At 46.3% G+C, this 15,705-nt stretch overlaps 1 protein-coding gene across 9 annotated transcripts in view; it reads right to left on the reverse strand.

Moving 5' to 3' along the window:
- Window positions 1-15,133, reverse strand: part of PUM1 (pumilio RNA binding family member 1) — a 67,425-nt gene extending 52,292 nt beyond the window's left edge. For 7 of the 9 annotated variants that reach the window (XM_052699055.1, XM_052699047.1, XM_052699052.1 and 4 more), the window contains exons 1-2: window positions 14,975-15,104; window positions 12,096-12,469 (exon numbers count right to left, since the gene is read on the reverse strand). In XM_052699055.1, the coding sequence (XP_052555015.1) occupies window positions 12,096-12,458 (363 nt within the window). In that variant the 5' untranslated portion in view covers window positions 12,459-12,469; window positions 14,975-15,104. Of the gene's footprint in view, window positions 1-12,095; window positions 12,470-14,974 lie in introns of all 9 variants that reach the window. The other 2 variants (XM_052699054.1, XM_052699053.1) reach the window with 2 other exon arrangements.
- Between the last annotated feature and the right edge of the window lie 572 nt (window positions 15,134-15,705).

The raw sequence follows: 15,705 nt of genomic DNA on the forward strand, positions 1-15,705 counted from the left end.
CAGAAACAGGACTCCACCTTCCAGAAACCACAGCACCAGTTAACGACCAAGGCTTTGCTCGACTGCCAATTCCGTCACTGATCCACCAGCTAACGCATCTCGGCTGCCTCACGTAAGAACAAACTGCAAAGCAGTTCCAGCTGAACTGATGGGAAATGTGACAACCCCCAGACATGCCATGCCACAAACGCTGAACAGCAGCAGCCTGTCATTTCAGTGAGATACGTGAGGAGGAGAGAGGCTAAACAAAGGTTCAGAAGGTGATGTTCGTTACTCTCAGTGCTAAGGCAACGACCCAGCAAACCACAGATGCAGCCACAGTGGCACAGCTCCAGGACTTGCAGCACAGTGGAAAGTGCTAATGCAGAAACACAGGCTGCTTCATGGCGCTCCCTCCCAGCTTCACCAAAACAAACTCCCACAGGTGGATGTTCTGCTATGGGAACCTGAAAACAAAGCTGCAACAAAGATACCATCACTACATTCCTAGCAGAAATCAGAACTTCAAGAGATGTGTCTACTTTGCTCTGATGGCATCCCAGCCCCAGCAGCTCCAGCAGCACAAACATCCCCGGTGAGAACTCCTGGCAGAACATGCAGCTAACTGCTGAACAACTCCATTTCTTCTCTCAGTGCCTCTACTCTCCTTCACAATGCTCTGGAACGTTACAAAGTCCACTGTACTCTATCATAAACATAATTTGTTCACGAAGATTGCTAGAATCTGTATTAAGTCACATCAGATGCAAGAACATTTTTAGACATTTCTCATTCAAGTACTTTCCTTGAGTAAAAATGTTATAATGTAATGAAAGCATTCCCAGCAGCACACATATGCGACTTCCATCCGTGTGTGCAGCCACACTCCCACTTGCAGGCACCTCTAGGTCAAAGGAATGAAGTCAGTTATAACATCTGGTGGCTGACACAGCGTAAAGGAAAAAAACCTGGCTGAGACACTCGCACACCATCAGTGCTGCAAGCAGTCACACCATGCTCACTGGTCTGAAGCCTGACTGCAGCTTTTGGTATTCCTACCACTATTTCCAGCCCAATGGAGTCAAGACCTTGCTATGAGTATGATTTGTTTCTGCTTTAAGACAAGAGGCCTGACTTCTCTGTAGAGAAGCCAAAGCTGCTGTACCTATTGACAAACACCAGCATCTCCAGCACGCTCAAAGCCTTTAATGCAAATTCACAATCTCTCACCAAACTCACAATAATACAGCAATCCTAATGATTATGGATTAAAATATTTTCTAAATCAGTTCCCTAAGCCCAACTCCTGGGTACTGGATGCCCAAACTGCATATAACTACCATATGAGATCCCCTTCTCAGTCACATCATTCCTTTGCCTTCACTGAGCATCTTACTGATTTGTCTGTAATATAAACTTGCTTATTATTCCATTTCCTAAGGCCATACCCAAATATCCTATTCTCATTTTTCCACTTCATAACATCAACTAGCAACATCCCTTCATTTTCTTCCGTGAGGTGAACATGACATCAGAGGGTTCCTTTATTTCCATTCAAACAAGGATAGATACCTTCTCAAACAGCAGAACTTTCAACCAAAGCCGTGACTGCTTAGAGCTTTGTGTTCCAAAAGACAGGCTACACCCTGAAGTGGTAAATGGGATATAAATGGCCTCATGCCTCACTGGGATCTACCCCTGTTAGCTCTTGCTGCCCTACAACAAGCACGGACATGGAGGGCAGCACCACGACTGTGCAGGCACTGGAAACAAGGAGGTCCACTGAGAAAGAACTTATGCACAGATCAGCATTAATGTATACAAGATCTGATTATCATAAAATGTATTTCACTACCCAACTCTGGTTTTGAAAGAAATCCAGAAGACAGTGCCAAGATAAAGTGGCTGCACAAGGAAGAGCCCCCGCTATCACTACATGGACGGTAAGCCGGTTCCCTGGAAGAAGAGGTGATCTTGAGAAACACCAGGGATGACAGCAAGAGAAGTCAGCTGTCTGTATTCACAACCACCTCAGAAGCCAGCCAACAAAACAGGCTTCTTGAAAAGCCCTCAGCTGCAGCCCTCAGCCTCTTCCAGGCACTCCAACCCGCAGAGCACAACACAGCACTTCACCACTTGCACAGAACGGACCTCTCGACCCTCTATGAAGAGGGCTCAGGGCTCACTCTCTGGCAACGCAGAAAGCCAGCAAGCCTTCTTTTGAAGCCTGCTTAACAACATGAAGGCCTCTGAGCTGTCTTTCAGAAAAGCTGATTCTGAATGAGTTACACAGCAATCCCATTGCACAGGAGTGTGCCTCACCTTCACGCCGTGCTGCGTGCGCGCTCAGGGATCATGTAAATCTCACCAAACTTAATGAGTATCTCATTCAAGTCAAGTCATTTCTATGCACATTAATATAAGAATGTGTGTCACTGGAGCACACTGCAGCTCAGAGCCACTCTGTTGGTGCAAGTTCTAATGCTGTCTGCCTGCAAGCTGTGCCCATGGGCTGCAGCAAAGCCCAAGGCTGCTCTGTTCCGCTCTCTCTGAAGCCCTTTAACCAATTCTCACCTTTGCTCTGAAAAACACACAATAAATAGATAGCTGTATTACTCAGTACTCACTTTAGATCAGACCTCCAATTCTCATTTGCAGTTTCATGAAATAAAAACAAAAAAAAAACAAAAAAACAAACAAAAAAAAACCACACAACATCACCAGAGCTACTCTGAAGCCAAGAAGAACTCAAGCCCTTTTGAATTTCAATAGCTCTGATCCCCACTGCCTGTGTTAGAGAGGACAAGACAAAACAGAACACTTTCTACTCCTACCTACTGTGGATTTCAACAGCACAAACCAATTTATCTCTGGTCAATGGTCACTTCCCAAACTCAGCCTCCCACGCAGCAGTAGAGCTTGTTGGCAACTGTGCATCAGATACATCACTGCAGATTTCCAGCCCCTTAAACAGCAGGCAGCTGATCCATGTTAGGTAGTCAATGCATGCAGGACAACCACCTCTTTTTTCTCTAAATTAGATTAAGTTCTGCAGCATTGAAGCCCTGTAAATGACAGCAACTCAGAAGCAAACACTTCCCCAGCCTCAAAGCTACAGACACTTGTTCTGCCACACCTGGAGTGCTTCTCAGCTGCATCAATGTGGCAGAGATTGAGGCAGCAGCATTCCAAGAGCTAGAGGCAATTTGTGCCATGCTACAAACCCAAACAAAGCACTCTGAAGCCCTCAGAAACAAGTTTTATAAGAAGCTGAACTTCTAACAAAGAAAAAAAAAAAAGCGGCGCTAAGAAACCAGAATCCTAGAAACAGAGGGAAAGCTGGGGAAGCATGAGCTGCACACCAACAGACCCACAGGAAGACAGCCATAAACACACCTGAAACCCAAGCAACCGATGGGGCATGCTGCACTGCTGGCTCTCAGAACTCCTGTTAAATTTAACCCAGCACACCCAGCAGGGCCCAGGGCTAAATGGTACTTGTCAAAAGGAATTCTGCAGTCAGTTAAAGTAACAGGAAGCGCTGCCACGAGCTGTCCTTACGGTCACTAACCAGGGATCTGAAGGGCCTACCAAATTAACAGCAGAGCAACAGCCTATTTACCTTTAGGATTTGCAGTATCACCGTTTGTATGCCATACATTTATTTTTCCCTAGAAGTGACAGCTACAGGCAAAGCAGCCCAGTGCTAACTCTCAGTAAATACCAGTGTCAATAATCGGTCTTAATGCTGCACCTTACATTCAGCAAACACGGGTGCTACAGATTCCTATCATGACCTTTACACATAAATTCAAAAGGTAATGCTGTTCCACATCCCAGGACGTGCTGGTAACTCAGGGGATCACACACTGGTTTTATATATTAAGGACTCCTCATTTGTATTCAGCTTATATTCATCTAGACAGGTATGCTGCAAAACTACCAGAAGCTCCATTCCACCCTTAATCATGAAGGGTCACAGCATTTCTTTTTCATGCTCATGCAAGTATCATTTCCCAATAAGAGGGAGAGGAGGTAGAATTAAACAAATAAACACAGAGTGGAAAGAAAAACCAAAGAAGGTCCTTTGGAGAATAAAAGATTTCGCTCTGAAAAATACCCAGACTGAAACAAACTCTAAAAGCTTAAGGGAAATTTTTTTATTTTTACATAGCATCATCTTAAGAAGATCAAATACCTGCATTTGTTAGCAGTAACAGTGATTGAAGAAGGTTTAAGCTATCTATTCCTACTAAGCCAATTATGTTAAATTGGGTAACTAGAGCAAATGAGGAAACTGCTGCTGCAAGCCTCAACTCCAGTTTCTCCAGCTCCCCTCTTCCTAAAACTGAGGCCTCATCTCAAAGGCTTCTCCTCTCCTTCCCCAACACTTTCTTAAACCAGGACCTCTCTCATTCCTCTTCACCCTCCACATGCATCACAGCACTTCATCTACCACTGCTCCACCTCCCCAGCTCTACCTCTGCCCAGGAGGCACAAAAACCTGTACACCATCTGCTGAACCGGAGGCAGGATGGGCACTGCAAGGGCAGGACTGAGTTCTGCTGGGACACGTAAATGGCTGCTTTCAAGAGGTCTTTGATCTACAGTAAATTACAGGGTCCACTGCCCGCCAAGCAAACCTAGCACAGGGTATCCCACAGATCTTACCATCAGGCTGGGAAAGATCTCAGAGCTCATCTGCCATCCATGGGAGATGCTCACTGTTCAGTCTGTGCTGAGCAAGTCTGCAGGAAGTCCTCCAAAAATGCTCAGCTCCACACACTGCTAACAAAGCAACCTCCTCCCTGTCCTACCACTGTTTTGCTTTCCTGCTCCTGCAGAGTAATGCAGGAAATCACATTCCTGCTACGTTATCAGGAGAGATTAAAATGTTATGATTTCTCAGCTCCTAAGAGCAATAGCACCTGTTGGTTTCTGTGAGAAATGGGACTCCAAGCTCTCACTGTCCACACAAACACACTGCAGGTGCTCACGTAAAGCACCTCAACAGTGTGACTGCTTCCTGGATATTCATTTCATTAACGTGCAGGTAAATGTCTTGCAAAGTTTCCATTCATTAAGCCTTCAGATTTTCAGTCTTGCTCAATTTTTAACGGGGGAAGAAAACGCACCTCTATTTTCTGGGAAAACATTCCTAAAAAAGCAAACATTACTGCAAGAACTTCAAGATTAAGGCAGTGAGGATAAGAAACAAAAACATTCTAGCTGCTGCCTGCATCATTCAGAATGGACAGAGGAAAGGAAAAAAAAAAAAAGTAACTTCAACAGCCTGAATACCAAGTAGCACTGATTTATATAGTTACACGTTGCCTTTTAAAGTAACTACCACTAAGGGTTTACAAATTTCAGATGGAAATAAACGCCTCACTCAGCTGTGGGAGACTGTGTGTGTTCTCTGCTTCGAGCAGCTCACATAGCATGTTATTTAAAAGAATAAATCTGCTCTGCATGCACGCTATATATAGCATCTGGGGGGGAAGTATTTACCAGCTGACAATAAGAAAAGCACCACACGCTTTCAACAACAGGCTTTCCACTAACAACCAGATCCAGGGTTAAAATATGTTGTTCCATCAACTGATTACAGCACTATTTTTAGTCCTGCCCCGTAACAATAGGCAGTAAAGAAAGAATGTGAAGTCCCAAGTATTAGGTGGGATTAGGTGGTTTAACTACTATTTCTGTAGTAAAGGATTCATGTTAGCATTGCTACTACCATTAGCATCCGAAGCAAAAAGCCACTGAAATCACAGATTGGTTAATGCTCCACGTGGCACGTAGCCAAGATGATTAATGATTCAGGGTACAGAAATAGATGCAAGAAAGGCAGCCTTTCAGCATGGTGCAGCTCAGTTCGCTAATTATGTTTTTCCTCAGATTTTATTCACCGAGGGAAGTGCCTCATTAATATGGAATTTAGGTTAACCTGCGATGCCTTGGGTACGCGCTGTTGGGGCACGAGTTTTCAAAGTGCTGGATTACAGAAGCAGCAGTCTTAATTTTGTCCCTCAGGAGCTGGTAACGCTTGGGGAAATCATCCCCTGCCTCCCAGTGCACGCTCAGACCAGTGGCAGTGCGCAAGCATCCCAGGCTGCCAAGAACTGACCTGCGTGACCTCTTCCTTTCACTCTCACCTCTACTGTAACCTTTGGAAGCTTAAGTTCAGAGGGAGAAAGGTGCAAGCAAGGGACCCCAGCAATGCTCAGTTCAGTGGCAAGTGCAGCACTGCCATTAGGAACAGATGCAAATGGCTCCTTGCTGCACAGACTGCTTGCAGCAGGTGAGGGACTCGTTTTGGGGTTTAAAGTCAGCCAAGTTTTAACCTGGTACAGCATCAGGGGCAGTACAACATAAACAGCACAGCCAGATGCTCCCAATAAAAACAACCGCTCTAGAACAAGAGTTACCCCCAACAAAGGAAGAGGAGTAATGCAATATCTTAGAGCAGATCACTTGACAAGAGGGAATGCAGTATCACACGATATCTGCAAACAAAGCAGAGTTTGTCCTCTACAGACCCAGAAGATCATCATTCAGAGAAGACAGCTTTAAAACTGGTAGAAGCATGACCACACTCAGTGCTCTGGAACAGCTTTGTTAAGATTTCCAATCAACAGCCAATCTGAATCAGCTAAGTTTACAACCAAGACACAGCTGTGGGTGGATTATATTACTTTTTCCTTCTGTAAAGCATCTCTTCAGTAAAAGGCACTCATTTACAGAAATGCCAAGTGCATCACAACCTGTTGTGCAAAAGCCCAGGCAGGCCACACCAACTCAAACCACAGGAGTGTTGGTAAGTGGAAACCAGAGGGGAAAAGACAAAGAGTACAAGCTTGTCATGGTTTCAAAGCTGTACTCTGATAAAGCTCTATTCAAAGCACACTTGGGCACAATACCTTAACTGAAATACCTGAAGTCTTACTGAAGCACTGAAGTTTGCTAATTCAGTAGCGCAGAAGGGTTTTGCAGACTACGAAGCTGACACACGACTGAGAAATTCCAAAGCAAGAGCATTAGGATGTTCAGCTACAGCCACACACCCTGCAACTGAGTGCCAAGGACAGCAAGACCTGTAGGAATTTGTTCCCTCTGAATCTCATATGACTTCCCTAAGATTTCAGTTTGCTTCCCTCTCTCACCCACACAAAGGATTTCCAAAATGCTGTTTTAAACACCCAACCTGACCATCTATTCACTCTTCTATCCTACCAGGAGTTTCCAGAAGGAATCGTGTAAAGCAGAAAACTAAGTTAAATGTCCTAAATCCCCTCCTCCAAGGCATCTCTCTTCTTTATTACAGAGAAATTCCTGCGAAACAAATCACATAAACCAGCCACTACATTTCAGCAAGGTATTATGTATACCTTAGGTTCCCAGGTATAAATTATCTGGGTATCAAAGCAGCACAGTCACTTCAGCATTAATGTAGGAGAAGGCCTAACTACTTCACTGCCATACGTGGAAGTACGTGAAGATTTAACAGCTTTAATGAAACATACATGAAAAACGTTTCAGACATGCATTATATTACACGCTGCATGTACAGCATTTCCCCCATGCCTCCAACTAATTAGCCAGATTATCTAGACCACAGTGGTCATTCCCAATGGCAGATGAAGACATCTCGCTCCTAAAGGGCTAACAGTCACTTAATTGGGATTTCACTTTGGACAAATCGCTACAGCTTCCTCAGTTTTCAGCATCATTTTAGAGAACCCTGTCAGGACTTCAAGGCAACCTGAGGCAATGGTGCCAGCCGACAGAGCGCAGCGCTGAATGACATCGAATTCAGACACTGCCCCAGCACCACACACCAGCTAGGGCAGATGTGCTCAGGAAGGGCAGCTGCCCACAGAATCACTTTCTGTCTCCACTTGAATGCCACTTCTCAGCTAAGAAGTTGCAGTCACGTTGCCAAAGGGCAAAACTGAGCATAAAACCCAATTCCAGCCCCACTGCTCTCACTATTCTTCACCAACTATATGTGAAAAATTCCACACATTAAAGACCACCATCCCTGCAGAGTTCTATTGTCTCAAGTTATTAATTAAGCATGCTCTCAAAGAAAGTTAAATCCCTCAAATCATTTGCTTTACCAAGCAACTCCCATATTATTCTAACTGCAATTCAGACAGGAGACCACCATGAGACAATCCTTGCCCCAGTTCAAGAACATCCATGCACACAACAAGCCCCAAGAGACCCCAACCAAGAAAACCCACCCAATTTTTCTGAAAGCTCACTCAATATTGTTAACTGCTCCAGAAGAGTACCTCAACTGCCTCGTATTTCCCCTGGGAGCAGTAGATGGCTGTTTGCATTTGTAATGGGAGATACAACCTTCCACAGGCAAATCAAACCCAATCTAGGTCCTCAGCCATCAGGAATCAACTTCTACCTCTTCACTCACCTACGTGAAATTCAGATCTGCATCTGTTTCCTGCAGGACAAACAGCATAAGAACATCCTAGCTGGTGCAGCTGCCCGAGCAGCCTCAAGAATAGTAACGCACTCAAGATGAACTACAGCTAAAACCTTCAGTCTGCATCTTGGGATTACTGATGGACACTGACACTCAACTTATCTTGCTTCTTTCAGCAGATAACGTACGTCTGCAGTCAAGACTTGGCTAACAGAAGGGTCTTCAATGTAAAGAGTCAGATGATTAGATAAATGTTTGCAGCTGCAGGCAGATAGAAGTTTGTTCGGGAGTTCAGAAATTCAAATACGGGGGAAAAAAGTGTAATTTCAACATTACCTCTTTGTTCATGCAGACACTGCAGAATTCATAACGTATACTACCTGGATAGAAGCAATATCTACAATACCTTAACATGCAACATGACAGTAGTATCTTCCACTGCTTTACTCCATACTGCTAGGTAACTTCCCTTCCTGCCTCCATTCTTATGGAAGAGAGAAATGCAAAGGGAGGAGGATTTTTGTTAGTTATAATGCAAAGAACAGCTGGCACGTTCCTCCTGTTCACAACAAGGACATGACCTGCATCCTCAGGAGAAGAAAAACGTTTTGGTTTGTTTTTTTCCCCTGGTAAAGCCATTCACACCTCAATTTGCAGAGCTGTTGGTAAAAGATAAACAAAAGGCAGAGAAGCAGACAGTGCAATAAAAAACAAAAACCAAGGACAGCACAAATAAATTGTGACTATCACTCTCAACTGCTCATGACACACAACAAAATACCATCACTGCTGAAATCACTGCAATATTAACACCAACAGACAGGGATAGATTCTTGTCTACGTACATAACAAAAAAGAAACTGGGATTCAACAATTAAGAAAATCCCTCTACCCTTAATTACGATCTCCTAAGCTCCAGGCAAACACTAATCTACATCATCCTATAATTAATTTTTCTGACTTCCCATTATCTTTTAGCTAGTGATAGGGGAAGGCAACAAGAAGGGCTTTGTGGCACCTGTGGTTGAAAGCTTAACACCAAGCATCCAGCAATACGAGTGCATCACAACCAAACAAATCACGAGCTCACAGACACCCAGGAGGATGACCCATCCCTCTGCACCTCTCACCACTTCCCTGCACTGCTTCAGCTCTCACAGGACAAATTCAGTTCCACTTCAGTTAAGCCCAAATTGAATTAAGTAGTTTTGTGTAAGATTAGTTCTTGCTCCAAGGAATTGATAATTTATGAAACAGATGCAGGGATGGCCAAAAAGTCAAAAGGAAAGGCAGCATTAGGATTACAGACATCCTGCACTGTTTCCCGTGAGTTAAAACCCAAAGCAAAGAGAACCATAGGGAATAAAAAAAGGCACTCAGGAAAGACTGAAGCAAGAACATACAGTTAGAGAGCCCAATCACTGTTGCATACAGACACCAGAAAGTAGAAAAGCTTACAGTCCCACCTCAGAGCTGACTTTAAAGAAATTAAATATAAAGATTGGATAAATGACTGATTATAAATGCAAAACATCAGGACTGAACAACAAAAACACTGCAGCTATGTGAAAACCACCTGGAAGAAGAACAGATAAGGCTTCATCCTGACTACATCACAGAGGGTGTTTCTAAGGCCTCAGGTCCCAGAACACACATGAAAAAACCTCAGCTGGAACCTCACCTTGCAGGTATATCTCAACCATACCATCTTCTCAGAAGTGAAGATGTGACCCTGCACACAGCAGGGGGGTTGAAACTAGATGATCATTATGGTCCTTCACAACCCAGGCCATTCTATGATTCTTTGAGAGTTCTGCCTTCAGTGATTACACACACTGTTTCTGTAAAGTTCCTTCACACTGGTAAAAACTAACTAGTTTCTCAAGTAAGCGCTGGAAGTCACATCACCTCATTCAAGAACTTTGTGAAGAAAATCAAACTGAGGAAAAGCATCTGCTGACATTACACCACATCCATGCAACAGGGGGGCTCCCTGACAGTAAGTCTTCAAGTTATTGAAGAGCGCAGTAAGAAAAGTTCCAATCCTGTACTATTTTTAATGCCTGCAGGTCCACTCCCTCCATCTCCAAAGAATTCTGGTGGTTTTGCTTCTAGCGCTTTTCAGAGACAGGAAGATAAAAGCATGAGCTGAAGGAAAACAGAATTAACAGTTTTATGACACATCTTTCGACTTACAAAGCCATCTCTACACAAATATGCAAACAACAGCATTCCCTGCCTAAACATCTCCACAGCAGGCCGGCCACATGGCAACTGCTATTTAAAAACTCAGCAGTTACAGCCACCAAGTAAGAAACGTTTGCTTACTTTTCTTATACTGCTTCAAGTGCACAAGAATCGCTTCCATCTGTGTCTCTAGAAGCAAGTCCCCAACTGTATTCAGTGACTCAAAGCTTAGACAGCATCAAAACGAGATGCAGTTCTACAGTTATCCCTAAATATTATGCTCCACAGAAGGGAATAACTCCAATATTGTTCTAGCAGCTTACTTCATATGGCACTACTTGACACGATTTCTCTTACAAAACAAATTAACAGGGCACTCGGGTTTTCTTTTTTATTGATGCACACACTGACTTCAGTGAGGTTGCAAAATTCACTGCAACATTTGCTTTCAAAGGGCTCAGATGACAACACATCCCCTGGGGAGGCGCAGCACAGGAACAAGGGCTTGATCACTTTTATTTTAGAAATTAGAGGCAGGAGATCTTAACAAAGGTTGCGAAAGCTTTGTGTCTGCTGCTCTGAACAGATCTGTGGGAATCATGCATTTGAACAACATGCCCACACCTAAGCTGCGCTTCCTATGCTAAGGGAGGCATGGAGCAGATCTTAGCTCACTGCTGCATTTGACGAGTTACTTACAGGTCACAGTCAGCAAGCTACAGTGAGTCATACACCCATTTCAGTCTCAGCACATCTGACAATGCAGTGACTGAAAAGCCTTCTAGTAAACACTACTACTAAGGTATGTTTTGGCCTACTACCCCTTCAGAATCGTTCAGTCACTGGAAGGCGTTAGCTGCATTTGTAAAAGCACTCATTGTTCCTCGTGTTCTTAATGATGTTCCCCTCTCAGACCAGCTGAGCATATTAATAGCACTTTCCCCATTCAAATATTGGAAAAAAAAAAAAACAAAAAAACCCACACCAACCAACCTCAGAACAAATAAGCAAGAAATGCAGGCAAGCACACATCACAAGCTACTCCCGTAACAGTGTTTTTCAATATTGGGAATGGTAAAAGCTCAACCTACATGCATTGGCAGTTTTGTAATACCATTACATAAGAATTATTTAACTACAGCAACAGATTTGAAAAGCAGCAGCAGCCACCACTAAACTGGTTCACACAGACACACAGAGGGGAAAAAAAAAAAGAAAAAAAAAATCAATAAAGGGAACGATAACTTCTGCAAACACACATTTGACTGTCAGAGTGCACTGGGATTTCAACACCCCTGAGAACCAAAACATTCCGGTTTACAGCTAGCAAGGCACTGCAATCCTGAAAAAAGAAAACAAGCAGGACTGCTGGCATTCCAACCGTTAAAAACAAAACATCTTAAGCTTTAAACAATGTCATTAAAAGCATCTATCACAAGCCCGACGCGCTCACGTGTTCAGCTTGGAAACATTTCTTTACCTGATGTTCTGCATGAATGTTATCCCCAGTAGGCCAGCGATGTTTGCTGTTATTATAGCCGCCTCCACCACTTCCTCCTCCCCCAAGCTGCTCACCATGCTGCCTCTGAAAGAAGTAATCCACCATGGCGTCGTCCTGGGAGCGGCCTGCAACTCCTATGGATCCAGGAACAGGACTGGAGTGCGTCCCTGCTGCAAGAGCCTGGTTTGCAGCTGGCTGTGGCTGAGCCTGGGACCCTGTTCCAGATGTCAATACAACAGGCATGTTGGGATTAGCTGTATCTTGAGCGTGCTGTTTCAGGTGGGGGCTGAACGAGTCCTGCCAGAGCACTGCTTTTCTCTTCAACACACACGCAACGCTCATTCCACCAACACCTACGGGGTGAGGGCACGGAGGCGAGACAGAGAGAAAGGGAGAAGGAAAAGGGAAGGTTAAACCCTTCAAGCTTCAGCTCTGCGCATTCAGTAACACCCCTCTGATGTGGGAAACATTATGATGCCACGGCCAACTCCTCGCAACGGTCATTTTGCAACTAAAACACCACACAGAAATGCACATTCAGCCCCAAAAAATCCCACATTTTCTGCTGCTGAGTGTTATCAGCGTGAGACTCGCACAGCGCACCCCGACACTGAAAGCAGAATGCCCATCTATGCAACAGACAAAACAACCCAAGTGCCGCCACAGAAAACCACCAGAAAGAAATCCCCCAAAGAACACAGAGCAACCCAGACTCCACCATCAGTGTCTGCCGTGCTTGTTTACACCTCCCAGATCACAAGGCTGAGCTTCCATCAGCATACAAGTGTTGCGCACTCACACAAAACATCAAAGCTCCCAATGCAAGCTGAAAACACTGGATTTCTGCTTAACCAGGTCACACACTGTGCACCATCCTGCTAACTCGAAGTTCCAGCTGCACGCAGCTCATCGGTGCCAGAGCAACGCACACCTTGTGGGGCTGCAGGCAAATCTCAGGCGAGACCCGGTAAGATCACTCTGAATTTCTGCACCAGCAGCTCCCCTCCCAGAATCTTCCTCTTTCATCTAACACAGATGAGGCAGCGCTAAACAAGCGAGAAAACTTGGCAAAGGAGACATTTTGAAAGGGAGCAAAGGGGAAAGGAGCATTGTGGGTAGTTCAAGTTTAGTTCCAAGATGTGTTTTTATAGAAATGCCGCGTTAAATGTAGCGGACAGCTGAACGCTGTCATTCAAAGCACACAGAGCATCAGAAATATGTTAAGTCACCTACACAGCGCACATTCATTAGCTACCAGCAGCTGCAAGGCTCTGCTGCAAGCATTCAGTGGCTGCTAGGACCCGGCTAACTCCCAAACTCTTCCTAAAAACATGCAATAAACCTTTCCTATGTAAACAGCTCCCTGCGAAGAGTTACACATTTACAAACAAAGGCAGAATAGCCAGGAGATTTGGGCAGAGCGCTGCCACAACACGCTCCAAGCAGACAGCTTTCCTTTCCCCCAGACCAAAATACAGCATGTAAATAAGGCGCTCTATGTTACCATGAGCAGCAAAATAGTTTAGATTACGAGGCTTTAAGCAGTCAGCTGAACTTCAGAGGCATCAAGGAGCAAATTTCAAGCACAAGAAGCGATGTCTCTCAGTGAGGCAGCACGGCCCTGCCTTTCCTACAGACAAACCCACTCTAAAAACTACAGGCAGCATTAGAACACAAAGCTGGTGGCAGATGAACACCTCAACAAGTTGAATGCAGAGCTGGATGGGAGTTCTTCAGTGGTAGTTTGGGTGGTGGGGTTTTTTTGTTTTTTGTTTTGTTTTGGTTTTTTTTGTTTGTTTTTGGAAAGCTGGACTGGAAATTCAAGCTCTCATTGTTTGAGAGCTGCATGGCCTATCAGAAGTTTTAAGGTGAAAGCATGAAAAACCTGCAGGAAGTGGGAAAATTGATAACCAACCTGATTGCTTTAGGCAGCGTTAAAACAGGGGGTGGTAAATGCCACCCTTCACCCTCACTCTTCATAAAGGAAATTCCTTACTCATGATCTGTGTAAGGAAATCTCTGCTGTGAGCAAAGTTACTAAACACGGAACAAAACAAACGAAAAACAAAAGGGAAAAAACAAAACAAAACAACCAAACGAATCAAAATGCCAGCAAGTATTTCTCAGGTTGGAGGGGGGAGGGGTAAAAAAAAAAAAAAAAAAAAAAACACAGGATTTTTCTCTAACAATCACCAAGTGTGTAATTAAAAATGTCCAAACGGCAATGATGGGAAGGGAAAACAACAAGGAGAGGGGAGAAAAAAAAAAACCAAAAAAAAAAAACCACAAACGGGGCCACAGCGCACATTCAAAGTAGCGCCCGCATTGTGCCTCCGCCGGGCTCCAGGCCCCGCGGCCCCCCCTCTGCCACGGACCCCCCCTGCTGCCCTCCCCCGGACTCCCCCCGCCCCGCCGCGCCCACCCCAGCACGGGCCGGGTCCCCCCGCCCTTCCGCGAGCAACAAAGCGGGTCCGGGCCCTCCCAGCCAGGCCTGCCGGGGGCTCCCGGGAGGGGCTGTGCCCGGGGGGGGCCTCACCGCCACCGTGAAGGAGCGCGGCCCAGGGGGCGCCGCCACGGGGCCGCCCCCGCCAGACAATGCCGCCGCCGCCGCCGCTCCCCCGCGGCCGGATGGGGAACGGAACGGCTGGGCGAGGGACGGGAAGGGCCCGCCGGGTAACAATGGGGCCGACGCACGGCCGGGCGCCGAGCGGGAGAGCCGGGCGCAGCGCCCCGCCGCCGCCGCTCGCTTCGGGCCGCCCCGCCGCCGCTCCGCCCGCTCCCCCCGCCAATATGGCCCCACCGGAGGCTTCGCAGGGGTGCGCGGCGCGGCGGGGGCCCGATCCGGTGCCGATACTCACGGGCGGAGCGGTAGGATGAAGCTGGATCTCGGCCCCCCCCAGGCCGCTCGCCGCCTGCCTCTCCCCCTGCCTTTCACTCCGACAACATGGCGGCCCACTGGGGACGGGCGGCGCGCTGCATGCCGGGAAGGCGAGGCGGCCCGGCCGAGGGCGGCCCGGCCGCGGCCCTGGTAGGCCCCGCGCGTTTTGGGGGCGGCTCTGCACGGCCCAGGTTCGGCTCCGCGCCGTTGTCGGTGTTCCTCGCGCCGGGCTTTCACGGCTCGCTGCTCTCCCTTCCCATTTGCACTGCTTTTTTTCCTCACAGATGTGCATGCTCTGCCCCACACCTCACCGCCGCCACCTGACTGGGGATGTGGAGAAGCCCAGTCCCGGGTTTTACCCACTCACCACTGACAGCCCTCCCCACTAACAGCTGTGTGTGGACACCTGCTTGCATTTTACTGGATAAAACACGCTTCCTGGCACAGGCTCCTGCACAGAAGCACTACAGTGCATGATAGACCCCTCTGTGAAATACGGGGCTCCCACCCCAAAACAGACCTGGTGCCAGCGATGAGCGGAGTCTTAATGAGATTAATGTGTGAAACTGATTGTTTTCCAGTTCAAGTTGCCAAGGCTGAGTGAGGGATCTGCCAGGTTGTTGCATAGCTGTGGTCGCAACATTCACTGTCCCTTATCTGATCTATCTGGGAGCTTTGGAGGAGTTGGATGGGTGATAGAACCATAGAATT

This window comes from Tympanuchus pallidicinctus, unplaced genomic scaffold (assembly GCF_026119805.1).
Source record: "Tympanuchus pallidicinctus isolate F22 unplaced genomic scaffold, pur_lepc_1.0 scaffold35, whole genome shotgun sequence".
NCBI classification, from domain to species: domain Eukaryota; kingdom Metazoa; phylum Chordata; class Aves; order Galliformes; family Phasianidae; genus Tympanuchus; species Tympanuchus pallidicinctus.